Here is a 27,913-nt window from a genome sequence, read left to right on the forward strand (position 1 = left end):
TCATAATAATGTGCCTTGGTGTGGGTCTGTTGTAAATTTGTATATTTGGGATCCTGCAGTTCTCCAGTATTTAATTTTCTTTTTCATTCTTTAGGTTTGAAAAATTTTCTCATTTTATTGAAAAAGTTGTGCATTCCTTTGGTTGGTATCTCCAAACCTTCATCTATCCCAATAAATCTTAAACTTGGTCTTTTTCTGGTTGTCCCATATTTCTTGGAAGTTCTGTTCATGGTCTTGTAACATCTTTTCTCCATGGTCAACTTTATTTTCAAGATTGTATATTTTGTCTTTATTGAAATTCTGTCTTCCAATTGGTCTAGTCTGTTGATGATGCTTTCCATTGAATTTTTTTTTTGAGTTTTTACAATTTATTAATCCTCATGAAAAAGTCTCATAATCACTGCAGATAACGTCATTGCAGAATCTTTACTCCTTCGGCTGTTATCCAATCTCCAACTCACTTTTTGCCAACGCCAACATTGGCCTTTGCAGTCCCTTTGACTTTCTTCATTCTGTTCTTAGGTTCCTTTCACTGTTTTCTTGAGGTCTTTTTCCTTTCATACAAGCCGTGTCTTGCCAGTCTATGTTTGGGTTCATTTTTCTTTGCATAATCCAATGAATCATAGATCATGCCAAAGCCAGTTGTCTTGCCCCCTCCAAAATGGGTTCTGCATCCAAACACAAAGATGACACCTGGTGTGGTCTTGTACATTTTGGCTAATTTTTCTCGAATTTCTGTCTTAGGTACTGTTACTTTCCCAGGGTGAAGAACATCAATTACCATTGTTCCCTCTGAAGTAGTCAGTTGAACTTCCTGGTTCGGTTAGTTACTGTGTCATTCATGATGGCGGTATAGTCTCAGAAACCCAGGGAGGAAAAGAGTTCATTGAATTTTTAATTTGGTTTATTGATTCCTTCATTTCAAGGATTTCTGCTTGATTTTTTTTCAGAATCTCTTATCTCTTTATTGAAGTGATCTTTCACTTCCTGTATTTTATCTCCGATTTGACTTGTTACATCATCTTTTACCTCACAGATCAGTTTAACTACGTACATTCTAAATTCTTTCTCTGACCTTTCTTCCACTGTGGTGGTGATGGATTCTGATATTGAAGTATCTTTGTTTGTTTTAGGTGATTTGTTCCTTTGCCTTTTCATGTTGTTTGTGTGTCCACCCATATCATAGTATGGATCTGAGGCAGTAGAGATTCTACCCTGTGGATTTATAGTGTTCCTGAAGATTTTCAGCACCTCACCATTTAGGGGGAGACAAATAATAGCAATAACCAGTGCAAACAATATATAGTATTAAACCTTATAGTTCCTTCTAGGACATCTTCAATGTTAATTGTCCCAATAAACAGAAATGATATGATCAGTTATTGCCTACAATAAAAACAGTAAGTTTGCAAAAGAGTTTATAATTTTGAATGGTGGACAGGGAGAGAACAGAAATGATGTGGAAAGTGATGCTTATGAGGAGGAGGAGAGAAGGTTGAAGTAAAAAAATCAAAGGAAGAATGAATGAGAGAACTGTAGAGGTTGGCTATTAGCAGAAGAAAAAAGAGAATCAAGGGAAATTGATAAGTGAAAGAAAATATATAAAGTAAAAATATTTTAAAATAAAAAAAGAATACAAAACAAAACTGAAATATACTAATCAAATATTCCAGTCCTCAAAATAGTGATCCATGAAAAATATGTGGCTTCAAAATGCTTGAAATGAGTGAAAAACAAATATGAATATGTGTAAGTGTCCATGAACCATTAACATCACAATTAAACAGAAAAAAAGAAAAAAAGAGTTCTTGAAGAAAAGTTAAATAATTGTTTCCATTGTAGTTCAGATTCTCAGCTTCCCTTCTCATCAGTTAGGTGGGGTTGTCTGGATGCGATGCTTGCTCCACCCAGGGTGGGATTGCTGGAGCGAGAGAGGTGACCCCTCAGGCGGAACACCTGGAGGCGGGGTGTAGGCCCAGGTGGGCTCCAGGCTCTTTGCCTGGAGATTTTAAATCAGCACACCTCCAGGGCCCAGAAGTTGCTGGTCCACATGGAAGACCGCACCCCAGGGATATCCCCTGGGTTCCACTCATGTGGCAAAGGAGACAGTTCTTAGTCCACCACATTTCCTGTGGACCCACATTTCCCGTTCTCAGGTTCAGTCTCCAAACTCAGTCTCTCCCGCCCCCACCCTTTCAAATCCCCAGCCAGGCCTGTCTCTCCCCACTGGTCCTGCTCACACCAGATTGGAGGGGAGGGGGCGAGTTGGGTGGGTTTCCACGACCCACGATACCCTGTGTAAACCTCCCTCCACCTTTGCTCCTCCTGGTCACTTAGGCACACTCTGTTGTGCAGTGTGGGTCTGCAGGCCTATATTTCAAGCCAAACTCGGGTGTGCAGGAATCGGCTCCCCCAGCTGTTGGTCCCCTCACTGTGGCTGCAAAATGTTTCCTTCCTCTGTCCTCTGCACGCTGCCGGGAGTGGGGGCTTCTTTCCCGCACTAGGATATTGTGCAGCAGGCCTTTCAGTTTAATCGGGCAGTGTCTTTGACTCTCAGCTCTCTACCCAGACACGCCTCAGGCCCCCCAAAAGAGTGTGGGCTCCTTTAATTCCCTTATCCTTCCACTTTGCTCACAGAGGGACCTCTCTGGCTGATTCCTCCAGCCATGGCAGCAGCTGCGGCACTGGAAATTTCTTCCTTATTTTATGATGTCCAACGCTCTGTGTCCCCAATCTGCTTTGAATATCCAGTATTAGACACCAGTAAACCCCCACCTTTCTATGGTGCTGTTCTCCTGCCTTCCTGAGAAGCGCCTATCTGCTGTCTTGGTCTCATGCCGTGGAGCAGCCAGGACGGTGTTGGGTCTTAAACAGCTCTTGGGCTGGATTTCCCTTCCACTGTCATGTGTGGGCCTTTTTAGGGCGCAGCTTCTCTTGCCAAAGTGTCCTAGTGTGATGGAGATCGAGACCCTTGTAGGAATGGCACCCGCAGCCTCTGTGTTGGTGCAGTCTGATTTTGCTGTACCAGCAGATGTCTGCTATGGGACCTGAGGCACACCCGCCCAGCCATTGCTCACTGGGGCCTGACCATTAGATTGGGTTTTCCCCTCTTCTATTCTTTCTATTAAAGTACTGCTGAAGTTCGAGTGTGTGGAGCAAAGTGTGCCTTTGTCTGGGTTTAGTTCAGCATCAGGGCCTCTACCTTGCGAACTTGTGGCATCCCTGTAGATTCCCAGTAACTCACAGAAAAGGGAAAGCAAACAATAGGCAGCATTAAAATAAATACCTGGTGCCTACTATGACATCTGCGACACCAACTTCCACAAGAACAGGACTTGGGGTCAGCAACGGCCAGCGGCAGAAACAACAAATAACCACAAACTAGACCTGGCATCCAGCGGCAGGTGTCGCCTGTGTCCTGCACAGCAGTAATAACTGCAGTAACATGAACGGCGGGGCGGGCGTTATATAAACCAATTAGTCCTAAAAGGTGGTAAAATATGGCTCATTCGGAGAAGAGAAAATGTGATAGGAAGATAGAAGAAAATTTAGAATGCTCAAAATGTGAACAGAATGCAGAAGAGATGTCACAATTGGTGGAGGAGAAATAGGAAAAACAATAAAGGGAGAAATCAAGAAAAAGAGAATTTGTTAGCCAGAGAAGAAGGGAGAGAAAAGAAACTAATAAAAATATAACACAATAAAATCAAAATAAACCAAGACCCCTAACCCTTAAAAGGAAAAATAACTATCAGTTAAGAATGAGAAAAAGAGAAAAAAAAATTTAAGAAATGAATGAGAGAAAGAGAAACAAATATGTATATGTATCCAAGAACTAATCTGCAGGCAAGAACACCAAAAAAAAAAAAAAAAAAAAAAAAAAAGGATAAAAAGATTCTTAATGAAAACTGAAAGAATTGTCTTCACTGAGATGGTCAAAAAAGTCAATGAGTGTGGATGGTCACTGCTTATGCCCAGCTGTTTTTCTCTCTATTTTTCCTTGGGCTTTAAGGGGGTGGTGGGGAGGGAAGCACCCAAGAGCAGGCGGTGTCGACCCTTCTTTCCGTGTTGCTCACTGACTGCCGGCTGGAGTGGCCTAACGTGAAGCTGCTTGGATTAGCTCTCAGCTTTCCTAAACACTAATTCCAGGATATTTTCATTACCCAAAAAGACACCTCAATATCCATTAGCAGTTATTTCCCATTCCCTTCTGCCCACTACCCCTGACAACCATTTATCTACTTTCTGTCTATCCATTTGACTATTCTAGACATTTCATATAAATGAAATAATATGAAATGTGCCTTTTTGTGTCTGGCTTCTTTCACTTCGCATCATGTTTTCAAGGTTCATCCCGGTTATAGTGCATGATATACTGCATACGTTGTGTGGATCTACTTTTTCCATAGTATGAATGATGCTGTGAACATTCATATAAAAGCCTGTGTGAGCATATGTTTTAATTTCTCTTGGGCATATTCCTAAAATGGAATTGCTGTGTTGCACAATAACTCTGTTTTAACATTTTGAGGACTGCCAGACAGGTCTTCATAGGGATGGGTGACTAATGGTATTTTATTTTCATAAGCTTATTGGCCATTTGTATATCCCCTTAGGAACATGCCTGTTCAAATCCTTTGCCCATTTTTAATTGGGTCTTTTATCTTTTTTATTGTTGATTTGTAAGAGTCCTTTTATATATTATGGATAAAAGACTCATCGGATTTATGATATATATTTTTTCCCATTCTGTGGGTTGTCTTTTAACCTTCTTGATAGGGTTCTTTGACATACAAAAGTTTTTAATTTTGATAAAGTGCAGTTCATTTTTGTTGTTGTTGCTTATGATTTTAGTGTCACATTTAAGAAAATTGCCTAGTCCAGTTACTAAGATTTATATTAATGTTTTCTTCTAAGAATTTTATAATTTTTAATCTTACATGTAGGTCTTTGATCCATTTCAAGATAAAATTTTTATCTGGTGTGATGTAGGATCCCAATTCATTCTTTTACATATGGATCTCTAGTAGTCTCATCACCATTTATTTAAAGAACTGTTTCCTCACTGACTGGTCTTAGTACCTATGTAAAAAACCAGTTGACTACGGACCTACATGTTTATCTCTGGATTCTCAATTACATTCTATTAATCTATATCTCTCTCATGCTCATACCACCCTGCTTTTATTACCATAGCTATTTGGTGGGGTTTGAAATTGGAAGTATGTGATCTCTAGATTTGTTCCTCTTTTTCTAGATTGTTTTAGCTATTCTGGGTCCCTTGCCTAGTCCACATGAATTTCAGCATCAGCCATTAGAGCTTTAATAGGGATTGATATTGAATCTGTAGATTGTGGAAGCCCTCTTATTTAGAAATTCAATTTATTCCAGGAATGTTTTATAGTTTTAAATACGGAAGTCTTAGCCGAACCTAGTGGCATGTTCCTCTGGTTCCAGTTACTCAGGAGGCCAAAGAGTTTGAGTCCAGCCTGGGCAACATAGTGAGACCCTATCTGAAAACAAAACAAAGGAGACTCTTGTATGTCTCTGGTTACCGTTTTATTCCTGTTTTATCCTTTTTTTTTTTTTTTTTTTTTTCGGCATTGGGGAGTGAACCCAAGGGCACTTCACCACTGAGCAATACCCCCAGTCCTTTTATTTTTTATTTTGAGACAGGGCCTCACTTAGTTTTTCAGGATCTCACTGAGTTGCTGAGGCTGGCCTCAAATTTATGATCACCCTGCCTTAGCCTCCCGAGTTGCTGGGATGAGAAATGTTCACCTCTATGCCTGGCTGCTCTTTTTTATTGCTAGTGAAGTTGATTTCATTCCTTTTGGGGGTTAGTCATTGCTACATAGAAATACAACTGATTTTCTATGCTGATCTTGTATCCTACCGTTTTCTGAACTCATTTATTAGTTCTAGTAGCTTCATGCATCTGTATTCTTTCAGAGTTTTTCTATGTATAAGCTAATAGAGGTAATTTTACTTCTTCCTTTCTAAGAAAGTATGCCTTTTATTTCCTTTCTTGCCTAAACTGCCCTGGCCAGAACCTCCAGTATAAATCAGCATAGGAAGAATGAGGGCAATCATCCTTGTTTTATTCTTGATTTTGAGGAGAAAGTTTGTCCTTGACCATTAAGTTACGATGATAGCTGTGGGGTTTTTATAGGTGGCCTTTATTGGGTTGAGGAAATTCCTTTCTATTCCTAGTTTTTTGAGTTTTTTTTTTTTTTTTTATCATGAAAGCACACTGAATTTTGTCAGATGATTTTTCTGTATCTATTGAAATAATCACATGGTTTCTCCTTTATTTTATTAATCAACCAATTTATTTATTTTGGTGGTACTGGGGATTGCACTCAGGAGTACTCTATCACTGAACTATGTCCCCAGACCCTTTTATTTTTTGAGACAGTTCTCCCTAAGTTGCTGAGGCTAGCCTTGAACTTGTGATTCTCCTACCTCAGCCTCCTGAGTTATTAGGATTGCAGCATGGGGCACTGCGCCCAGCTATTTATTTTATTAATATGATGTATTACATTTTCATATGTTGAACCAATTTTAAAATCCTATGATAAATCCCACCTGATCATGATATATAAGCCTTTTTTATATGTTGATATTTTTAGGTTTGGCCTGTGTATTCATACTGCTATGTAGTTTTCTCATGATGTCCTTTTCTGGTTTTGGTATTGGGGCAATACTGGCCTCATATGATGATTTAGGAAATGTTCCCTTCTATTGTTTTGGAAGCATTTGTGAAGGATTGGGTTAATTATTCTCTAAATGCTGGGTAGAAGCCAAGCACATTGGTGTACTCATAATCCCAACTACTCAGAGCCTCTCCAGTTGCTGGGATTGTAGGTGTGCGCCACGGAGCCGGCCTGTTTTTGTCTCTTTAGCAGTGGAATCGCTGGGCCACCCGTTTAATCACTTATCATTTGAGGAACTGCCAGACCATGTTCCACAGCAGCTGCCCCATTTCATATTCCCAGCAGAGTCTAGGTGGTTCCAATTTCTCCACATTTTCTCCAACACTTATCTTTTAATTCTAGCTACCTTTTTGTGTGCATGGTGGTATCTCACTGTGGGTTCAATTTGCATTTCCCTGATGGCTGGTGATGTTGAGCATTTCCTCAGTTGAATACTGTCCATTTGCATGGCTTCCCTTGAGGAAGATCTCTTCAGATCCTTTGCCTGCCCCCTGCCTATTACTTCCCCCAATGCTGGGGATTGAACCCAGGGCCTTATCAGCAATCGTTTTTACCACTGAGCTACATCCCAGCCCCTGATCATTTTTAATGGCGTTATTTGCCTTTTCTTATTGAGAAATAAGAGTTTTTAATGTATTTTAGATAGAAGTCCCTTAACAGATATATAATTGTAGACATTTTCTCCCATTTTGTGGGTGTTTTTTCATTCTCTGTCAAGGCATTTACATGTATAAATTTTCCTCTAATCAGTGCTTTAGATACATCCACCTTTTTTTTTTGGGGGGGGGGGTGCTGGGAATTGAACCCAGGGCCTTGTGCTTAAAAGGTAGGCACTCTACCAACTGAGCTATACCCCCAACCCCTAGAAACATATACTTTTTTAAAAAAAAATTTTAATTGTAAATGAACACAGTGGCTTTATTATATTTTTATGTGGGGCTGAGGATCGAACCCAGGGCCTCACACATGCCAGGCAGGCAGTCTTCCCCTAGAGCGACAGTCCCAACCTACAGCCATGTTTTGATGCATTCTTCTAGTATGTTTGTACTCATTTTTATACATCTTCAATTTTTACATTTTCTAATTTCCCTTACAGTTTTGCTTCAATTCATTTGTTATTTGGGAGTGTTGTTCAATTTCCACACATTTGTGAATTCCTAAAATTTCTTTCTATCATTGATCTCTAATTTCCTCCAATTGTAGTGAAAGAACACATTGGTATGATTTATCTTCTAAAATATATTGATTCTTATTTTATGATCTAACATATGGTCTGTCATGGAGAATGTTCCACATGCATTTGAGAAGTTAGTGTATTCTGCTCTTGTTGGGTGGATGTTATGTAGGTGTCTGCTAGGGCTAGTTGATTTAGTGTTGTTAGGTCTTCCCTTGCTGAACTTCTAATTCTAGTCATTATTAAAAACAGCGTGGCTTCTAACAATTATTATGGTTTTTTGGAAGTATTTAAGTTTATTTTAACTGACACATAAAGACATAAAAATTGTACATATTGTGAGATGACACATGATGTTTTAATACATATATACATTGTGTAACATTTAAATCAGATTAAACATATCTCTTCAAAACATTCAAAATTCTTTCTTCTGGCTCTGTGAGTACACAATACTTTATCATCATCTCTAGTCTTAACTACTGTAATAGCACACCAGAAATTTTTAAAATTATTTTTGAAAAATATTTTTTAGTTATAGGCGAACACAATACCTTTATTTTATGTATTTATTTTTATTTCTGTGTGGTGCTGAGGATCAAACGCAGTGCCTCTCACGTGCTAGGCAAGCGCTCTACCCCTGAGCTACAGCCCAGCCCACACCAGAACTTCTTACTCCTTCCTAACAATGGCTTAGTACACACTGACCAACCTCTCCTGTCCTTTCAGCCCGCTTCTCTCCCCAGCCCCTGGTAACCACCATTTTACTCTCAACTTCTGTAAGATCAACGTTTCGTGTTCCACAGGTGAGTGAGACTATGTCTTTCTGTGGCTTGCTTACTTCATTTAACATAAAGGCCTCCAATTCCATGCATGTCACAAATGACAGAATTTCCTTTTTTTTTTCCTTTATCCATTCATTAGTTGATGGACACTTAAGTTTGCTTCTGTTTCTTAGCTGTTCTGAATAGTGTTTCAGTGACTGACTATGGGAGTGCTAATGTCTCTTCAACATGTTGATCTTATTTCCTTTGGATAAATACCCAGTAGTGGGATTGATGAATTATATGGTAGCTCTATTTTTAATTTTTCGAGCAACATTCACCCTGATTTCCCTAATGGCTGGGCTAATTTATATTCCCACCAACAGTGTACAAGTTTCCCTTTTCTCCACATTTCTACCAACACTTTATCTTTTGCTTTTTGATAACTGCTGTTCTTAATAGCATTGTGGTTTCAACTTGCAAGTTTCTGATTAGTGACGGTATTTTTTCATATACCTGTTGATTATTTATATCTTCTTTTGAGAAATGTCTGTTGCCCACTTTTTAATTGGTTCTTGGCTATTGAGTTTTTGAGTTTCTCATGTGTTCTGGATGGACATTGACCCCGGTCAGGTGTACAGTTTGGAAACGTTTCCTGCCATTCTGTAGGTTGTCTCTTCACTTTGTTCCTTTGCTGTGCAGAAGATTTTAGTTTGATGCGATCCCATTTCTCTATCTCCATAAATATGCACATGTATATATATATATGTGTGTGTACATACATTTTTTTCTTTTTTATTGCTTTAATTTCTTTGCTTTTGGGGATTTTCTCAAATAAAATCCTTGCCCATTCCAATGTCTTGAAGGATTTGCCCTATGTTTTTTTCTTGTCATTTCATAAATTCTGGGGTTGTTTTGCTCGTTTGGGTTTTTGGTACCGGGATTGACCCCAGAAGCACTTTACCACTGAGATACATCCCAGCCCTTTTTATTTTTTATTTTGAGACAGGGTCTCACTAAGTTGCATCAGGCCTTGGTAAATTGCTGAGGCTGGGCTCAGACTTGTGATCCTCCTGTCTCAGCCTCCCAAACTGCTGGGATATTACAGGTGTGTGGCACCATACCCAGCTTACATATTAGTCTCTAATCCATTTTTATTTTTTGTAACTGGTGAGAGCAAGGGGCTGTTTCATTCTTCTGCATGTGAATATCCAGTTTCCCTAGCATCATTTATTGATGTTTGTGTTCTTAGAACACTTATCAAAAATCAGTCGGTGGTAGGTATGTGGGTCTGTTCTGTTCCATAATAATTATTGTCAAATTATCCATTTTTCTCTTCAGTTCTCTCAGGTTTTGTTTATATATCTTTGGATTATTTTGTTAGGTGCATCCATATTTATAATCATTTTCTATATTTGATGGATTCACATTTTTAACATTAAAAAATCTTTGTTTCTAATAACAATTTTTGTCTTAAAGTCCTTTTCTGACATTAATGTAGACTTTCTAGTTCTCTATATTCATGGTAATTTTCTTTCCATTCTTTTAAGTTTCAACTCTTTCATGTCTTTGGCTCTATGTCTCTTTAGAAGACTGTATATTTAGGTTTTTAAATAATTTAATTTGTTCTTTTTAGTTATACATGACAGTAGAATGTATTTTGACATTATACATACATGGAATGCCACTTCCTGTTTTTCTGGTCATTCATGATGTGGAATACATTGGTCATGTATTCCTATATGAACATAGGAAAGTGGTGTCCGACTCATTCTATCTTTCCTACTCCCTTCTCCTTTGTCTAATCCAAAGTACTTCTATCCTTCCTTAAGACCCCCCAACACCTGATACTTACTGTGAATTAGTATCCACATATCAGAACATTTGGCCTTTGCTTTTTGGGGACTGGCTTATTTCACTTAGCATGATAGTCTCCAGTTCCATCCATTTACCTGCAGATGCCATAATTTCATTTCTTTTCTGGCAGAGTAATATTCCATTGTGTATATATATCACATTTTCTTTGCCCAGTCATCTGTCGAAGTACATCTAGGCTTGTTCCATAGTTAGAGCTGCTATAAATATTGATGTGGCAGTGTCGCTATATGCTGATTTTAAGTCCTTTAAGTATATACCAAGAAGTGGGATAACTGGGTCAAATGGTGATTCTATTCCACGTTTTCTTAGGAAACTCCATACTGCTTTCCAGAGCAGTGTATACTCCCACCAGTAATGTATGAGTGAACCTTTTCCCCCACATCCTTGCCAATATTTACTGTTATTTATATTTTTGATAATTGCCATTCTGACTAGAGTAAAATAAAATCTCAATGTAGTTTTAATTTGCATTTCTCTAATTGCTAGAGATGTTGAACATTTTTTTCATATATTTGTTAACTGATTGTATTTAGAAGACTGTATATTTGGACTGTGTGTGTATGAGAGAAAATCCTTTAAACATATTCTTCTTTTTTAAAAAATATTTTTTAGTTGTAGGGCTGGGAATGTGGCTCCGCTGGTAGAGTTCTTGCATACATGCCCAAGGCCCTGGGCTCAATCCCCAGCACCACACACAAAAAAATTTAGTTATCAATGGTCTTTTATTTATTTTTATGTGGTGCTGAAGATCGAACCCAGTGCCTCACACATACTAGGCAAGCGCTCTACCACTGAGCTACAGGCCCAGCCCTAAATACTCTTTTTTAATCTGTTTGCTTTATTTACATGTAATTATAGATAAAGTAGGATTTACCTCTGCCATTTTATTTCCTTTTATTATCTTATTTCCCCCCTTATTTCCTGCATTACTGCCTTCTTTTTAATCTGTCATTTTTTTTAACCCGGGGGCACTCTACCACTGAGCTACATCCCCAGCCCTTTTTATTTTTTGAAACAGAGGCTTGCTAAGTTGCTCAGGCTGGCCTTGAACCTAATCCTCCTGCTTCAGCCTCCAGTCAGTTGGGCTGTGGAAGCCTCACCCAGCCCCTCCCTTTCTCTTTTCATGTGCGCACTTGTACACTTGATGGCCTCCCAAAGGACTCTGAGGCTTCCTTCATTGTTCATTAGTATTTCTGTTCCTTGTGTTAATTTCAACATGCCTATTTTCAAATTTGCTGATTATTTTTCTTTTTAAAAAAATATTTTTAGTTGTTGATGGACCTTTATTTTATTCATTTTTTTTGTATGTGGTGCTGAGAATCGAACCCAGTGCTTTACACATGCGAGGCAAACACTGTACCACCGAGCCACCACCCCAGGCCCTGCTGATTCTTTTTCTGTGCTCTCAAATCTGCTATTGAGTCTCTGTAGTGGATTTTTCATCTCATATATTATACCTTCCAACTTGAAAATTCATACTTGGTTCCTTTGTATAATTTCTGTATCTTCTTTCTTATTATTTGTTGAAGCATTTGCTTTATTCTTTGCTTTAATTCTTCAGACATAGTTTATCTTGGCTTTTGGAACATGTTTAAAATAACTATTAAAATCTAGCACTAAGGAAGGGCTGAGGATATAGCTCAGTTGGTAGAGTGCTTGCCTTACAAGCAGGAGGCCCTGGGTTCAATCCCCAGTACTGAAAAAAAAAAAAAAAAAAAAAAAAAAATCTAGTACTAAGGAAAGTTAAAATGCCATGAAGCTTTCTGTTCTTACTGAAACTCAACTGGGTTGCTGCAGGTCTTCGTATGATTTCCAGAATTCTGCAAGCTGATTCTGATAATATGGGGCAGGTTTTTCATGACTTTTATGGAGCACACAAACTTTCAGTGGTTCTGACTGGACCACTTTTGCTGACTCTTTTTTTGAATTTTGATTCAAACAAACTAAAAAAAGATATTTTGATACAATTGGTAAAAACTGGACATAGATTACTATTTTAAAATTTTGCTTTCTTAGATAGGAAAATTGTTATTAAAGTCATATATATATATTTCAAAGACCCTGTTAGAGTTACACAGTGGTACTTAGGGTTTCTGAGATTTGCTTTGAGTATTCCAGTGCACACAGAAAAGTGTATGTGGGGAGAAATGAAATATTGGCACAAGTTCTTGGACGTGATGGGTACATTTTTGTGTTTGAAAATTTCTATAATACAGTTTTTTAAAGAAAAGGGTTACCCTTGGGTCCAAATAAGGCTACCTTAAACTAGGAAAAAGTAACTGAGTTCCTAACTAACCTTGGGTAGAAGAGAGTAGAGCAAGGTCACGTGTGCCGAGAAGGAGGAATAAGGAGAACCACTCAGGCGCCCCCAGGATGAAGGGACACGTTGTAAAACAAGTACAGACGTGTTACCACGTCCGAGTCTGAAAGCCAAGGGTGCTGATTCGTCAAGTTCAGCTCAACCCTGGCCCAGCCCCCGTCTGTGGTCTCATTCCCTATATGCTACCACATCCCATCTCCAGCTTCTTAGAGGTGGCAAGAGATGTCCCACCAACACCTTTTCATTTGTCTTGAACAGCACTTTGGCCATGACCCAAGGATGGAACTATGCACAGAGCAATGGGCCTTCAAGGACGGAGGCCCGGATAGGGTAGGCTCTGTCCTCCTCAGTGACTCCACAGCCTCAAGACATCAACTGGGGACAGGGAACCCTCTCTGGGGACTCAACTATCAGATCTGGTAACTTAATCAGCAACACTCCAGTAATATTAAATCATATGAAATGTGCACTTGTAAATTCTTTATACCATACTCTAGATATAGGGAGTATGGAAGACCTACCCAGCAGGGCACCTATAAGGTAGGACAGTGCAGGCCCTGCAGCTCCCGATTTAAGGCCCAAGGAGGACCTTTGCCAGCCTGCTCTGCCATTGGCTTTCCAAATGGGAAAGAGAGCCACCAGGGGAGACAGGCACCCTGTGGTCTGAGCACAAGAAGGAGGGTTTGGGCAGGCAGGCGAGAACCTGCCATTCTTTGCTTAGACTACAGAAAACGGATTCTTCTATAGAAAAATAGAAATAGCTGAGAAATTTGAACTTCCTCTGTAGCCAGGTTGGGAGAGAAATAATGGAGAGAGATAAGTTAGGGTGAGGTGTGGTCACCAAAGGAGAGCAGGCTGAGGAGCTGAGCTAAGCAGAACCTGCAGGACCTGGGAACAACACTGCTATGGCTTATTTTATTGCCACCATGGCCATCAGTGTCATACAGAGCAGAGAGGGAGCCCTGCAGTGAGGCAAGTCTGGCATTTCTAGGAAGTATCTGTAGGTTACTTTGGAAAATGAGGGGCCAGAAGATGCCACAACCTTACACATGAGGGGAGACTGAAACCATCCTGTGTTTTACCACCCAGCATCCCCAGCTGAAGGTGTCCATGCCCTACCCCAAGTCCACATTACAACCACTTGACTAAAGAAAAGCTTTATTGGTGACTTAAGGGAGCCAAGGTCTCCTCTGACCCCACTTCCAGGCAGTTTTAGCCTGCAAGGCCTTCTTAGGATAGGAAAGCCAGTCATACGATTCATGAGCATTCCCAGCAAGAGGTCAGATCTCTGTTTCTCATGAGAAAAATTCCAAACCCTGATTTCATAGTCAACAACAAGGCCAGAGGCTAGAGTCCTGATGGGCATCAGTGCCCCTGCCCATGGGCCCAGGAGGCTGACTGAATTGTTCAGCAACATCTGTGGGGCTGCAGAGGTGAGATGGAGGCCAGGAAGGCCACAAGAAATTGCCCCAAGAGGAGTTTCCAGCAGGGTCCACACTTGGGTAGGACATGGAACCTGATCCTGCAATTGCACTTTGGGTACGTTGGGGTCAGACTTCTAAGTGGGCCTGGAGAGGAGAGAGCCCCACCTGCTGGCACTTGGCACACCAAGGCTCCATGGTCTAGGCTCAGTGGGGCCACCACAGCCCGTCAGAATTTCCGGATCTTCATCAATGGGACCTGGGACTTCTGCGCAGTTATCTGCATCTTCTGGATGGGATACAGGTACCACATCACCACCCCTGAGGGGTTGATGATCACCGTGAAGCTGGTATCATCCCGGAGGCCACTGATAATATCACCCGAGAAGACATCCTGGGCCTGCAGTGGGGATGGACGTCATCAATGGCCGTGTAAGGGTGGCACAGAAAGGCCCTCAGTGTGGACAAGCACCCGGACCTTGGCTTGTGTGTGCAGGCCTCCAGGGTGCCTACGGCAGGGGGACCCTGAACCTCCCTTCCCTTTTCCACCAGCAAAGCTGACAGATGTCCAAACACGGTAGCAGAGAAAGTGAGCCAGTGAGACACCACGAGGGCTGTGGCACAGGGCTGACTAGTGAGCAAGAAGCAACCCAAGAGGTTCAGGGGCTCATCTGTACACGTGCTCTGTCTGCACTGCTTGAAACCAGTGCAGAGAACAGCCCCAGCCACAGCCCTCAATGCCTGCAGCAGCTGCACAAGCACCTGCCAGAGGCCCTGAAGCCATGGCACAGGGGCGGCCACATGTGAGTGAGGGTCAGCCCCAGGAGGCTTCCCGGGGAAACTGCAGACTCCAGAAGGCCAGCGGGGGCTGCAGGGCAGGGCACTCACCTCATAGATTCTGGAGCTGGAGTAGTTAAGCTTTGCCAGGGAGGAGTGGTAGCGGAAAGGCATGTCTGTCCTGCGGCTGAAGAAGACCAGGACACTGGTGTCCCCCGACAGGGGCCGCTTGAACACCTCAATGAAGGATTTTTCCTGGGCATAAAAAATGGCTACTAGCTGAGGTCTCTGCTCAGGGAGGTTTTGGAATTCCCTTCCTGGCCCTCCTGTAAGCTCTGAGCCCCACAGACCACAGCTTTGTGTCATATAGAGGCTTGGGGTAAAGCCACAGCCCTCCGGCACCAGACCTTACCTTAGCCCTACCTTCCCTCCCTGACTTAGCAGACGCTCACCAACATCGACTGTGCCAGGCCCTGTGCTTGGACACAGGCGAACACGGCAAGAGGCCCCACCCCAGAAGCTCACAGGGTCACGCGTCTTATTTGTACCAATTACATAGCCTGGGATAAAAAGTTGCTTCGAGTCTGGAAGCTTCAGTTTTCTCATTTGTAAAATAGGGAAAGAGTACCCACCTTGCCAAGAAAATGTATCTAAAACATTGAGCCACAGTAGGTGCTCAGTAAATACTAGAAACTAGTAGTAGGTCTTGGCTAAACCAATTTCTTAAACTCCAGACTAGGGAAGCCCTAGCTCTCTGGAGAACATCACCTGTGGGCTACCACCCGTGCCTCGCTGCCCCCAGACAGCGAGTTGTCCTCCAGCTTGGCAGCCTTGCTCTCAGGACAGCCCAGTCCTCAGCCCTCCCGGCCCTCCTCCCACACCCTAGTACCTTGAGAATCATGCGTCCCTGGATGCCTAAGGGATCCTGGTTGATCTTAATCATGAGTGGATTCTGCAGAATGTTCACATTCTGGGGGGAAATGGTACGCAGGTCTGTGGACATGAAGAGGGGAGCTGCCAGCACTGTCCACAGGGCCATCTGGGCCCGGGCTTGCTCAAAGCTGAGGCCAAAGTTCCCAATGAGCAGCTGGTAACAGAAGAAAGGAACGGTCAGCTTGTACTCCCTAGGGAGGTGGCACGGACTAGGGCTGGGGAAAGAGTGTCACGTGTGGACCTGGCAGCACAGCTGTGTGGCTGTGGGGCCTTAAGTCGCCTTCTATCTGCACATCAGTTTTGGGGCTTTTTTTCTCATAAAGAGAATGGGATGATGCTATTCTCTGGCTGCGTCCCAGGGGCCCGCGCACAAGCTAGTTAAGCGCTCCACCCCTGAGCCACCCCCAGCCCTGTTTTGTTTTGAGGGCAGTCTAGGTGCTAGGAATGGCAAGACAGCCGGGCACAGCCATCCTCTTCACCCTGCAGAGGAATAACCTCCCTGGAGGGCTGGCTGCTGCCCACTGGAGTTCTAGAAACAATGGGCATTCCTGCAACCAGCTCCTGGATGTTCTGATGCAAAGGTGGGGGAGGGCCGTGGGCTGGCACTGTAAACAAGCTTTGAAGGCCAGTCGGACACACCATGTCACACCAGTTGAGGGGCACAATCAGAAAAGCTGCCCTAGAACCTGGCAGTGAGCACCAGGGAAGTAAGAGAGAGCAGGGCAGCGGGGCGCAGGGCCTTCATGGACAGCGGGTCTAAGGACATTCCCCGCCATGCTGGTACCATGTCTGGGTCATTCCAGTGCCCAGGGCCGGCCACTGGCTGCAGGATGTCCTGGTGTTTCACAAACCAGTCCAGGATGGAGAGCACACTCCTCCAGGAGTCCTGGATGTCATCGTAGTTGCGCCAGAGGTTGCAGATGCTAGCCAGCAGAGTGTAGTTCACCTGGATGCCGGGAAGGCAGAGTCTGCTCGAGCCACGGCCTGCTGCCTGCAGCCATCCAGGGACTGGGGAGGCGCAGCAGGCGGCAGGTTGGAAGGGCAAGAGGACAGACAGGTCCACAAGCTTACTCAGCACCAGGAAGCCCTCTGAAAGGGCTTCCCCCATACAGGTTGGTGCCAGTAGGCTGATGCCAACCCTACCCACCCATGCCCACCGCAGCCACGCCCAGGTGGGCCCGGGCTGGTGCACCCACAGCCCTCCCCACCGACGCATTCCCAAACCACACATACACCTCTCAGAGCTCCACTAGCTGCCACCACCTCCCTCAGGGCTGGAGGTCTGAGCCATCCTTCCTAGTGTCAGATGTCGGTGGGGGCTAGCAGGGTGCCCATGGGCCCTTGTGAGGCTTGGCTCACAGCTTTCCGGACCTCCTAGCCCACTCAGCACCACCCAGCACACTGACCACCTGCTGGAGGCCATGTGCTGGCACAGGCCTTGGATACCAACCCCGTCAGCCCAGCTGATGAGGGCCTGGCTGTGGCCCCCCCTTTAAGATGCCATGGCCCTCTCTCCAGACACCCACAAATAAGCACGTGGGCAACTGTGGTGAGAGCAGCCCTGGCTCTGGTGGACACTTCCCTGTGGCCTGGCACCTAGAGGGCGAGGGAGGTCTAAGCGTGGGAGCCTTGGCAGGCGGGCACACAGAATGGCTTACCTCAGGGGGTAGGCCCCCTTCGTAGGCTGGCCAGCTGCAGGAGAAGGCGATGGGACGGCCTGTGGCATTCAGGGCGGCAGCCATCTTGGGGTACCCTAAAGAAAAGCGCCCTCTGGAGGACTGAGCAGGTGCAGACGCGGTCTGGGGCCTCGGCTCAACCTTCTTCCAACCAAACTGAGGAAACCAAGGCTCCAGACAGGAAGTACCTCCCACACACCGAGGACTTCAAGCACTTCCTAGTACCAAGCCTCAAGGAAGTGGTTACTGTGCTACCCCATCTTTAGGGAACCTGGGAGAAGGGAACTGGGAACCTACCCCTCGGGGCTGCATGCAGACCAAGCCCCTCTGGCCACTTCACCCTCTCTACCTGATGGTCCCGGGCAGCTGTGGAACTTACCCTCCTGCCGTTCCTCGCGGGTGGAGAAGCAGCCGTCCAACTTCAGCATGTCCACCTTCCACTCAGCAAAGGTTTGCGCATCCAGCGCCACCTTGTCGAGCGTGGTGCCAGGGTAGCCCATGCAAGTTAAGTTGCCCATGTCCTCGTAGATGCCCAGCTTCAGGCCCAGGGAGTGAGCCTGTGGGGGGTTGAGGACACGGAGGGCTCGGCTGGGACCCTCGGGGAGCCTCCTCATTGGCATACCTGACTAGGGCCCATTCAAACCTTCACTGGCTCCCGCTGACCAGAGGAGAGGTGCCAGCTTGCCGGCTGGCCTTTGCCAGCTCTGGCCTTTCCTCCCTCAACACATACTTGTGGCTGTTTCTTGCCTCAAGGCCTCTGTCTGCCTCCAAGGCCATCTCTCCGGGGCTGCTAGAGAACTAACGCGCCTCCTCCAACGGGTCTTCCTAGGGTCCCGGGCTGCGTCAGGGGCCCCTTCTGCCTCACTACAGTGGTGATCATACTCCAGCAGGTGGGCTGAGAGGATGGAACAGCCCTCAGGCCGGCGAGGGTGGGGCGGAACTCACGTAGTCAGCCAAGAAAGCGATGCCATGGGGGAAGCGCTTGGAATCGGGCACCAGGCGGCCGGTGTCATCTCGCTCACCAATCCAGCAGTCATCGATGTTGAGGTAGACGTAGCCCAGGTCCCGCCAGCCATCCTGCGCCATCAGGTCAGCCATCTCCATGAAGAGCCGCTCACTAGCAAGGCGCATGGGGCCGCTCAATCGCCCAGCCTGACCCTCATCCCGCCCCTCCTCAGCTCTGGGTGTGCATCTGGGCAGTGGAGATCATGACTCCACTTTCAGCTGAGGACTAAGCCAGGCACTGTATCAGGAGCAACAAACTAGGTGGGGTGGGATGAGTGGTCTGGCTCCCAGGCCAAGGGGCCGGGTTGGGCCCAGGAGGTATGTGGAGGCCTGCCTGGCCTGCCACGTTGTCTCCTTTGAATCATCTCAGGGGCCAGGTCCACTGCAATGCCCCGGCCCCAGAGAGGCCCCAAGCAGGTCATGAGGCTAAACGTCAGATATCCTCTAGGCCACCTCTACTGCAGTCCTGCTGGGTCAGGTGCTCTGACTTTGCCCTTTTGACTAGCTGGCCCTCCTCTGCCTGCTGCACTCAGCAGGCCCTGGGCAGGCTTGTCTGGTGACAGTGGACCTCACTCACCTGATGCAGTTCTTCGGGTCCTCATCACAGTCAATGTTGCAGCGGAAGCGCTCCCAGGCCAGCCAGCCCATGGGTGGCGTTCGAAGGAGCCCATTCTCTAACACCAGCACTTGGGCCACCAGGACCAGCAAAAGCACTGGGGGTGGGGATGAGGAATGGGACTGTGAATGGCTCCCACGTCCCGGCCATCATCCCACCCCATCCACATGCTGCTCAGGCTGCCTGCACGCTAGGGGAACCAGACTCCTGGACTTAGGGGAGAACTGGCTCTTCCTGCAAAAGTCGGCTAGGGGAGGTTCTTGGGGCAGGATAACAAGTTTGAAGCCGGGCTCCCCACTTGCTGTTGCCACAGCGGGCAGAACTTGACAAAGCTGACACTTAAACCAGTCCTTCCTGTACCCCCTGACCAGCTCATCCACAGTTCGTGAGAGCACAGTGTGGCCAGAGGCCAGGTCTCTTAAGTCCCAGTCCAGAACTGCTCTCAGTCACGGGCACTCCAGAGGTTTCTGAGAGGTCGAAGAGCTTGGCTAGGAAGGGCCTGCGGCCAGCCCGCTCGCCACCGCGAGCCCTGTCCTCTCAGGCCCGTCCCTCTGTGGAAGAGGGAGGCGCGGTCCCACTTCACAGCCCAGTCCCAGCAATGGCCCCTCACACAGACAGGACCTCTGCACTTGGGAAAGGGCTTCTCTGGAGAGGAATCGATTCTCGGTGGGGAGCGTCTCCTTCCCGAGCTCCAAGAATAAGAGGAACGCACTCCCCACACACCCCATCAGGAACAAGGGCAGGGACCAGAGGGCGGGCACTTTCTCCAAGCGGTCCTGCCTGCCCTGCCCGGCTGCCCGGCTCGGGTCGGTACCTGTCTTCAGCAGCATGGCTTCGGACTCGGCGTCTCAAAGCCACCAACTCTCGGCTCTTATCAGCTTTATACTTCAGGCTCTGAAAGACGAGGCGGTAGAAAAGCACTGGTTCACGACGACCTCCCCTTCCCCGTCATCTTCGGCTCAACCCCGCTCTCGGTCCCCGCGCCCGCCCCCAGCCTTTATTCCCCGCTCGGACCTCAGACCTCGCCCACCCCGCGGTGCTGGGACTCCCCGGCGCCTAAGGGCCGCCCTAGGCCAGGCTGGGGCCAGGAAATGGCAGCGACGGGCTCGGGACGCCCAGGAAGAACGGAGGCGCTGAGCCCCGTCCGGGCTCCCGACTCTCGTCCCGGGTCTCGCCTTGGGCTCCCAAGGTCCCCGCGGCCTCACTCACTGCTCCGGCGCGCTCAGACCCAGGGCCGGCCTCGATCTCCGCCTCCCAAGCCTCTGGCAGCTCCACTCACCTGATTCGCTCGCCGCGTTCCAGTGGGGCGTGGCCCTGCGCGGCTGCCCTTCCGCACAACCTATCAGAATCCCCCTAGCAACGCCGTGCCCCGCCCTCCGCGGGCCCCACCCTCCCGACGCCCCGCCCCCGCGAACTCCCCGTTGAGTTCCAGCTCTGCGCGCTCCCGAGGCGGCCAGGGCGGGATCCGGCTGAAGGTCCGGGTGCCTGCGTGACCCGGTTCCCCGCGACGCTAGTTCTGTCACCTCTGCGGGGCCCATGAGGGTGCAAAGTGCCCTCCACACGGTAGGCTCTCAAGGTGCAGCGAATACTCTCTGAGAGCGTTGTCTAGAGGAAATGAGGAAATGTCCCGAAGCATGGCTGGTACTAAGCCACTTAAAAATAGTGACAATGAATAGGCTCTACTATGGGGAGGATGGGTGAGAGAGAGCAAAGGAGGTGGAGGACACAGCGCGTGTAATCAGAAGACTCTCAAGGACTGCTCACCCAGATACTCTGGATTCCTTGTCTCCAAGTATGTATTGAGCAACTACTTGGTGTGAAACACTATTCTGGACACCTTCACTTGGATGGCCACTGGATCTCAAATATTATGGGCCCCTGTAAGGAGCAAAATTAAATGTGTGGCATTCTGTGTGTAACTTGCAAAAAGTAACTTGAGTGCTCTGTGCTGTATGAGGTAATGATGTGGTGTTGCCCCAAGATAAGATTGACGTTGCCCCAAGTTGGATACATGTGCAACTGACCCAGAGTAAGATAATTGACTTCCCTCTGACCAAGACCGGCTGGCAGGGTCTGATAAAAAGGATTTAAAAGGACTCATGTTGAGCCTGGCTCCAGTCCCTGTTTTACACCAATGACGCCAGTGCTGTGCCAAACCTGGAGGAGACTCACTGACTTGCTCGTTGCTTGCTGGAACATCCATGGTCCTGACCGTGACCGAGACGTTCCTGTGGAAGTGACAGGGAGCTGCCCATGTGCATCCTGTCTGAGATGTCTCCGACTGGCCGGCCTGCCGTGACCTCGCCGCCCTCCTTCGCCTTCCAACTGTCCTCACCATCAGAACTCTGGCCAGAGGGAGCTCCCCAGCGAGATCTCCTGAGCCGTCTTCCTGACTGACCTCTGGGAGTCGCTGCCCTTCGACTCAAGACACGTCACACAGGAGTGGACCTTAGGAACGGGTCTCAGTAAGGAGTGAGTCTTGTTTATTTGGGGCTTATAATAATTTAGTGATTAAGTTATGTGTAATATTGGTGTGATAAGGTTAGAATAACTATAATTGTGTGATCAGCATCAAATAAAAGCCAATTGGTTTTGGACCAAATTTACTCTCATAGACTCCGCCTTGCTGCTAGTGACAGCCCCACCCACGCCTGCCACCTTCCACATCTCAAGTAGGGGCAACTCCACCTCTGGGTACTCGAGCCCAAACCTGGAGCTCTCCTTGCAGCTTTATCTCTTTGCCCCTCATTCAATCTCTTGGCGATCCAGTCTGCACCCTCTACCTTTAAAATCCATCCCGCACCGGGCCACTGTCACCACATCTCACCTGGAGTATTTCAGCAGCCTCCTCAATAATCTCCTGCTTCCACCTGCCAGCAACCAGGGCAATCCTGAAAACCAGTCAGCCTTCCCTCAAACCCCTGTGCGCTACTCACCCCGTGTGGAGGCAGGGCCCTCCCAGACTTGCAGAGGCCTCCCAACCACACTGGCCTCCTTGCAGCTCCTCCAGCACTACAGAGGGCAGGGCCCTTGCCCTGGCGGTACTGCTGCCCAGAAAGCTCTTCCGCAGATGTTGGCCTAGCTAGCGCCCTCATTTCCTTCAACGTTTGTCAAATGGCACCTTCTGGGGAGGCCTGCCCTGCCTTCTATTTAAAACGAGAACTTCCTCACCCAGCTCCCACCTCCCTTACTCTGCTCTACCTTTTCCACACAATTATTACCTTCTTACACCTTGATTATAGTTTACACTATTGATTGAATCAAATTTATTAAGGGAGACACTATAAACAAGAAACAAAAGCACAGCCTAGGGCCGTTCACCGTGGCGGCTGGTGCAATAACAAGGAAGCAGGCTACTGTGTGGTGGGTGGTCAGGGAGGGGCCGTCTGACCTGAGACCTGAGTGCTGTGAAGGGACCTGAGGCCTGGGCGCGGGTGAGCAGGGAGGGCAGCCTAGGCTGCAGGAACTGCACAGGCTTTGAGGTGGGAACCCGCAAGTTCGTGGTCAGGGGTTTGAGTACACCGGCCTCCCCTCTGGGTGTTCCAGCGGTCTCCACTGCAGGCCTAGGCGCGCCCACTCCGCGTGGAGTTAGGGGCCAGGGACCCTGGAGGACTGCAGAAGCAGAAATGAATCATCTGCAGAGGCAGAGGGCGCGCAGCCCCCTAGGGCCTGGTTGGGTGCCCGGCGGGGCTTGGCAGGCTGTGTAGGAGTTCGCCTTCAGCAGACACCCAGCCGGAGGCCAGACAGGCTCGGCCCGGCGGGACAAGAGGACTGAGCGGGACCTTGCGGGAAAGCGAATTCCGAATTCTCCCAGGGGGCGCGGGGCGGGAGGCCCCCGGACAGCCTGAGGAGCAGCCCTGGCTTGGCGGCCAGCGTTCCACTGACCAGCTCTATGGTTCCGCAGTCCCCACCCTCGGGGACCTCAGTTTCCCGCGGGAGAGGATCCCGAGGCCACCCGGCGGATCCCGGAGCCGGGTGCGTTGGGGCAGGGAGGGGCGAGAGCGGTAACCCGAGCCGCCCGGGCGGGGTCCCCGGCTCCCGCGGCCACGTTCGCAGCCCGGCGGAGGCGCGGGGCCGGCCGCAGCCCACCGAGCGGGCCGCGCTCCTGGCCGCGCGTGCTCAGCGCGGGAGGTGAGAGCGGGCGCCGCGGGCGCGGGGGAGGCGGCCGGGGAAGGGCGGCCGCGGGACGTGGCGGCAGCGGCGGCGCGTTGGGAAACGCGGGCTGCGGGCTCCCGGCTCCTGGGACCGAAGTCCGGAAGACGCGGCGCGTCCGCAAGAGCAGGCGCGCAGGTCGGTCCCGCAGCGGAGCGAGCCGTGGGGAGCAGGGGACCTGCAGGCGCGCGGCGGGGAGGGTCTGCGTGCGGGTGCTGGGCCTGGACGGGCGCGGAGGCCACTCCTCGGGCAAACATCTGGGATGTCCTCCCGTTTCCTGAGCCACTGGACTGGAACGGCCCCTCCCCGAGCCCGGCCTGCCTTTTTCTCTCCACAGCCCTGATCATGCGGCCCTTGATTATCAGTCCATTATGATTTAATTAACTGCTGTTATTTATTTTTGGTGCTTGCAGTGTATCTCCCCCTGGAATGTGGCTCCAGGAAGGCGGGGGGCTTGACTTGCCCACCAATGTATTCCCCTGAAATTGAACCCAGAGGGCTTTACCACTGAGCTACAGCCCCGACTTTTAAATTTTATTCTTCTATTTTGAGAAAGCGTCTCACTCAGTCGCTGAGGGTCTCACTAAATTGCATTCCTTCCGCTTCAACCTCCCGAGTTGTTGGATGACAGGATCACAGGCGTGTGCTGCCCCGCCTGGAAAAAACCCACGTCTAGAGGGTCTCCAGCCAGGCACAGGGCTCATGGGTGCAGCCAAGCTGATTACAGACCTGGACGTTCTGGGATTGGGGACAGTGCTGAAAATGCAAATGGGATCTTCATGGGATGAAGGAAACCTTCACTCAGCCACCTTGGTGATCAGGGCCATCTTGGGTATGGTGATCCAGCAAGGCTTCCCTGATTAGGTGACAGAAATTAAAGCCCACAAACTGTGTGTCAGAAGGGAAAGCAGGAATCTATGGGGGCGCTTTCCTCTGAACTAGCCTCAGAGGGCAGGGAGTTGAGGTCTGAAGAGTGAAGGTCAAGACTGTGGGACCCAGAGCCTGGAGCTGCTCACCGGGGATCATCAAGGGTCAGGGAGGGCTTCCTGGTAGATGTGGCCATGTTGCTTTGCCTCAGTTTGGAGGAGGAATTCTCATCATTTGAGAATTGTTTTGCAGGCTCCCGGGGAACCAGGTGGCTGAGCTGTGTGGCCAGAGGAGAGGCGACTGCCCTCCCCCTGTGAGTTCTTTTGGTAAGTGCATCACCACAGACAGAAGGTGTGAGAGAACAGCAGAGCAAGTGCTGCTTCTCACTGGCCATGTGACCTTGGGCAATTTCTCTTCAATGCTGTGTGCCACAGTTTTCCATGAATAAGGAGGACACGGGGATTGGGTGCCTATATGATCCCTGGGGCACCGGCATTCAGTGGTTGTGGCGGGCCCTTCTCAGGCATACCGAGTTTGGGCCACGCTCTTGCTTACAGAGTAGATCCCCTCTGAACCTCATTGTGAGGCAGGCCTGCCTCCCCACCCGATGCTCCTATCTGGCCCTGAAGGCTGCAGATTCTCCATGAAGGACAACTGTGCCACACACCAGTGAGAGGCCAGTAGGGCCCAGGAGGGTCATGGAAATCCTGGAGGATGATGCACAGAACTGGAGTCAAGAGGCCTGCCAATTAGGGGGTGGTTGAAGCAGAATGGTTTCTATGGGCTTGTTCTATGGGTGCAGCTGGGGCCTGTTTCTTTGGGTTTGAAGAAACCACGTCAATGTCCTGCTGCGCCTCCTAGTCTACAATCCCAATATCCTTTCTCCTGAGTCATCTGACGTCGTTTTTGGCATGACCTTCACAATATCCCTTTGAGAGAAAGTCAGGGAAGACTGGCCCATTTCTTACAAGGCGCCTCAGGGATGCAGCCAGTGTGGAGGGGCCAGAGCCAGGGCCCTTCCAGCACGGGCTGCCTCCCTCTCTAATCTGCAGCCATCTCTCTCTCCTCAGTTTTTGTGGGAGCCATGAAGCTTAACAAGAGGAGTGTGGCCCACTACGCACTGAGCGATTCTCCGGCAGACCACACAGGCTTCTTGCGCATTTGGGGGGGTCCAGGGACCCCAACCACTCCCAGTGGCACCGGCCGAAGATGTTGGTTTGTCCTCAAGGGCAATCTGCTGTTCTCCTTTGAGAGTCCTGAGGGCCGGGCCCCGCTGAGCCTGGTTGTGCTGGAGGGCTGCACCGTGGAACTGGCCGAGGCTCCCATACCGGAGGAGTTTGCCTTCGCCATCCGCTTTGACGCACCAGGAGTGCGCCCACACCTGCTGGCGGCAGATGGGCAGGCAGCACAGGAGGCCTGGGTGAAGGCGCTGTCCCGGGCCAGCTTTGGCTACATGCGCTTGGTGGTCCGTGAGCTGGAAGGTCAGTTGCAGGAAGCCCGCCAGAGCCTGGCCTCACATCGCTGTGCGACCCGGAAGGCCATTGCCAGCCGCTGTAAGCCACAGGCTCCCAACCACTTGTTTCCAAGTCCAGAGAACGGCCACTTTCTCCCCAGCAACTGTAGCTCCATGGGTTCCACTGAAGAAGGGGGTAGCAGGCCAGCAGGGCGGGATTTGGCTGAGTGGGAGTGGCAGGGCCCTGCCAGCTTCCTCCTAAGCAAGGGGCAGAGCCCTGTGTCCCCTGAAACCTCCTGCTTCTCTACCCTCCATGACTGGTATGGTCAGGAGATTGTGGAGCTGAGGCGTGGGTGGCAGCAGAGGGCCCTGGGGGGCCAACTCGAATGCGAACCATAGGATAGGCCCTTAGCCTGGGCCCTTGAGTTCTGGCCCTGCCCTGCTGGTCAGGACACTGGAGCCAGTGCTTTTCAAGGAGTTAAATGTTTACTCATTTCCAAGGTTGCTTTTGGGTGGGTGGGAGCGGGGAGGAGTCCCTTCCTCCTGATTTTTGAGGCCTTCTCCAGGTTCCATATCCTCCCTTGTGCCTAGAAGGGGTGGAGGAATCATCCTATTTTCTGAGACCTAAGAGGAAAGGTGGTTTGCACAGCACCACAGAGCAAACCTGTCTCCTGACTCTGCTCAGGACTGCCCCTCTCTCAGGGGATACTTGTGAAATGCAGGAAGAGAAGCTGCCCTACCTTTGACCTACACTCCAGACTCCAGCCATAATTTCCAACACAGGGAGTCTTGTGTGCATTTAAATACCGGAGGTTGGCTGCAGTATTGGCTTGGGGCTCACATTGTCAGTGAAAATGGATTTATTGTTACAGGGATTTCTGGGCCAGGCTTTTGTTGAGACAGGTAAGATGACTGGGCATGGGACCCCTTCCCCCCACAGTTTGGGCAGGGTCCTTTAGAGGAGACAGCTTTCACCTAACAGAGGAATTTCTTATTCCCTGGCTACCCATCAACAGATAGTGCTGGACATTGCCCTGGGAGAGGCTTTTGTGTCAGCAAAAACCCTTCCTGTGCTCGGTCCTCAGCAGCCAGCTCCTGGTACTGCCACGCAAAAAGTGAAGAAGAGGCAGGGAGGCAGGGTGGCCCCCTGGGGAAGGTCAGTTTGTTTCTTTGGTTCTCAGTCCTGGGCATTAGGATTCGAGGTACCCTGTGATAAATCCTACTCTCCTGGCTGGGTTCCCATTAAGGTATTCCTCCTCTGAAGCCACTGGGGAACTCTGCCAGTTCCCCTGAGTTCACCTTCAAGGACCCTCATTGCTGCTCTCCCCAGCAGTTGTGCAAAATGTTTTTCTATTTGTCTGGAAGGCAAAACAGCTGGGCCTACAGAGCCAAAGGCCGACCTGCCTGTCAATCTAAAGATGCAGCGGCAGTGGCTGTGGCTGGTGGGAAGATGCACAGCCGGTCAGACACCCCCTTCCTCGCCTCCCTCTTCCTTATTGGGGCTTTTGGCGACTGGACTAAGATCCAAATGGGCAAGGCTGAGACTCCAGGAGGCTGCGATGCTGCCCGAGGCCCAGGACCCGCTCCTGCCTTGCTTTGTTCCCAGCTCTGTATGGAAGCCCTACAGCCCCCTGCACTTTATTTTATACCGATACCACAGGCCTTTGTTATGTTTGTTACTGTTTCAGGGTTTTTTTATACAATTAAAACACTAAGTTTTTTTTAAAAAATGTTATTACTCATTTCCGTTATTACAATTAGTTTTTAGAAATGAAGAATCGGGACCTGGAGTTGCGAAGCCCATATCTGATGGCAGCAGCTGAGTTAGGCCCGGGTCCTCAAACTGCTTGCTGGCATAACTCCCCAGGTCCATTTCTGCCCCACCTGTTTCCCAGCCCTGTGTCCCAGCCCCTCAGCCCATTCACCAGCTGTTAGTGTTTTTATAAGATTCAATCAGTAAAGCTTTTACATTATTACTCATTTTGGTTCGTTAAGCTTATTTCAACAGTCTCCCGGCGGACCCACCCGGGAACAAAGAGACAGACACAGAACTACCTCACCGACCGGGGCCCGCAGGAGGGGCAAGTGGGACGTCCGTATCGTTCTCGTGACGTCACCACATCGGGCGGGTGACAAACGCCTCTTTCCACCGCAACAGGAA

The 27,913-nt window shown here is 48.6% G+C and overlaps 2 protein-coding genes, 1 non-coding gene and 1 pseudogene across 16 annotated transcripts; 1 reads left to right on the plus strand and 3 right to left on the minus strand.

Annotated features, from left to right (window-relative positions):
* Window positions 1-457: 457 nt before the first annotated feature.
* Window positions 458-843, minus strand: LOC124983690 (40S ribosomal protein S24-like; annotated as a pseudogene).
* Window positions 844-7,500: 6,657 nt separating this feature from the next.
* Trnak-uuu (transfer RNA lysine (anticodon UUU)) lies at window positions 7,501-7,573 on the minus strand. Its single transcript has one exon. It is a non-coding gene; the product is annotated as a tRNA-Lys (tRNA).
* Window positions 7,574-13,993: 6,420 nt separating this feature from the next.
* Naga (alpha-N-acetylgalactosaminidase) lies at window positions 13,994-20,557 on the minus strand. 4 transcript variants are annotated; one of them, XM_047548706.1, is made up of 10 exons: window positions 20,490-20,557; window positions 20,095-20,174; window positions 19,242-19,377; window positions 18,605-18,776; window positions 18,039-18,216; window positions 17,642-17,736; window positions 16,768-16,929; window positions 15,940-16,137; window positions 15,162-15,305; window positions 13,994-14,673 (listed from the first exon to the last, which is right to left on the minus strand). In XM_047548706.1, exons 2-10 carry the CDS (start codon window positions 20,108-20,110, stop codon window positions 14,503-14,505), a joined length of 1,272 nt encoding a protein of 423 aa, XP_047404662.1. In that variant the 5' UTR covers window positions 20,111-20,174; window positions 20,490-20,557; the 3' UTR covers window positions 13,994-14,502. The 4 variants fall into 4 exon arrangements, with proteins under 4 accessions (XP_047404662.1, XP_047404663.1, XP_047404661.1 ...); XM_047548707.1 differs by having other exon boundaries at window positions 20,302-20,531; XM_047548705.1 differs by having other exon boundaries at window positions 20,295-20,531.
* Window positions 20,558-20,761: 204 nt separating this feature from the next.
* Window positions 20,762-27,751, plus strand: Pheta2 (PH domain containing endocytic trafficking adaptor 2). Of its 11 annotated transcripts, none has more exons than XM_047548715.1 (5): window positions 22,789-23,255; window positions 24,552-24,625; window positions 25,370-25,852; window positions 26,625-26,655; window positions 26,769-27,750. In XM_047548715.1, the coding sequence occupies exons 1-4, from the start codon at window positions 23,173-23,175 to the stop codon at window positions 26,648-26,650; spliced, it is 666 nt and encodes a 221-aa protein (XP_047404671.1). In that variant the 5' UTR covers window positions 22,789-23,172; the 3' UTR covers window positions 26,651-26,655; window positions 26,769-27,750. The 11 variants fall into 11 exon arrangements, 9 of the variants coding, with proteins under 9 accessions (XP_047404666.1, XP_047404667.1, XP_047404671.1 ...); XM_047548716.1 differs by having other exon boundaries at window positions 27,514-27,579; XR_007108246.1 differs by having other exon boundaries at window positions 25,370-26,655.
* Window positions 27,752-27,913: the final 162 nt, after the last annotated feature.

The sequence above is a fragment of the Sciurus carolinensis genome, chromosome 4 (assembly GCF_902686445.1).
Source record: "Sciurus carolinensis chromosome 4, mSciCar1.2, whole genome shotgun sequence".
Classification (NCBI taxonomy): domain Eukaryota; kingdom Metazoa; phylum Chordata; class Mammalia; order Rodentia; family Sciuridae; genus Sciurus; species Sciurus carolinensis.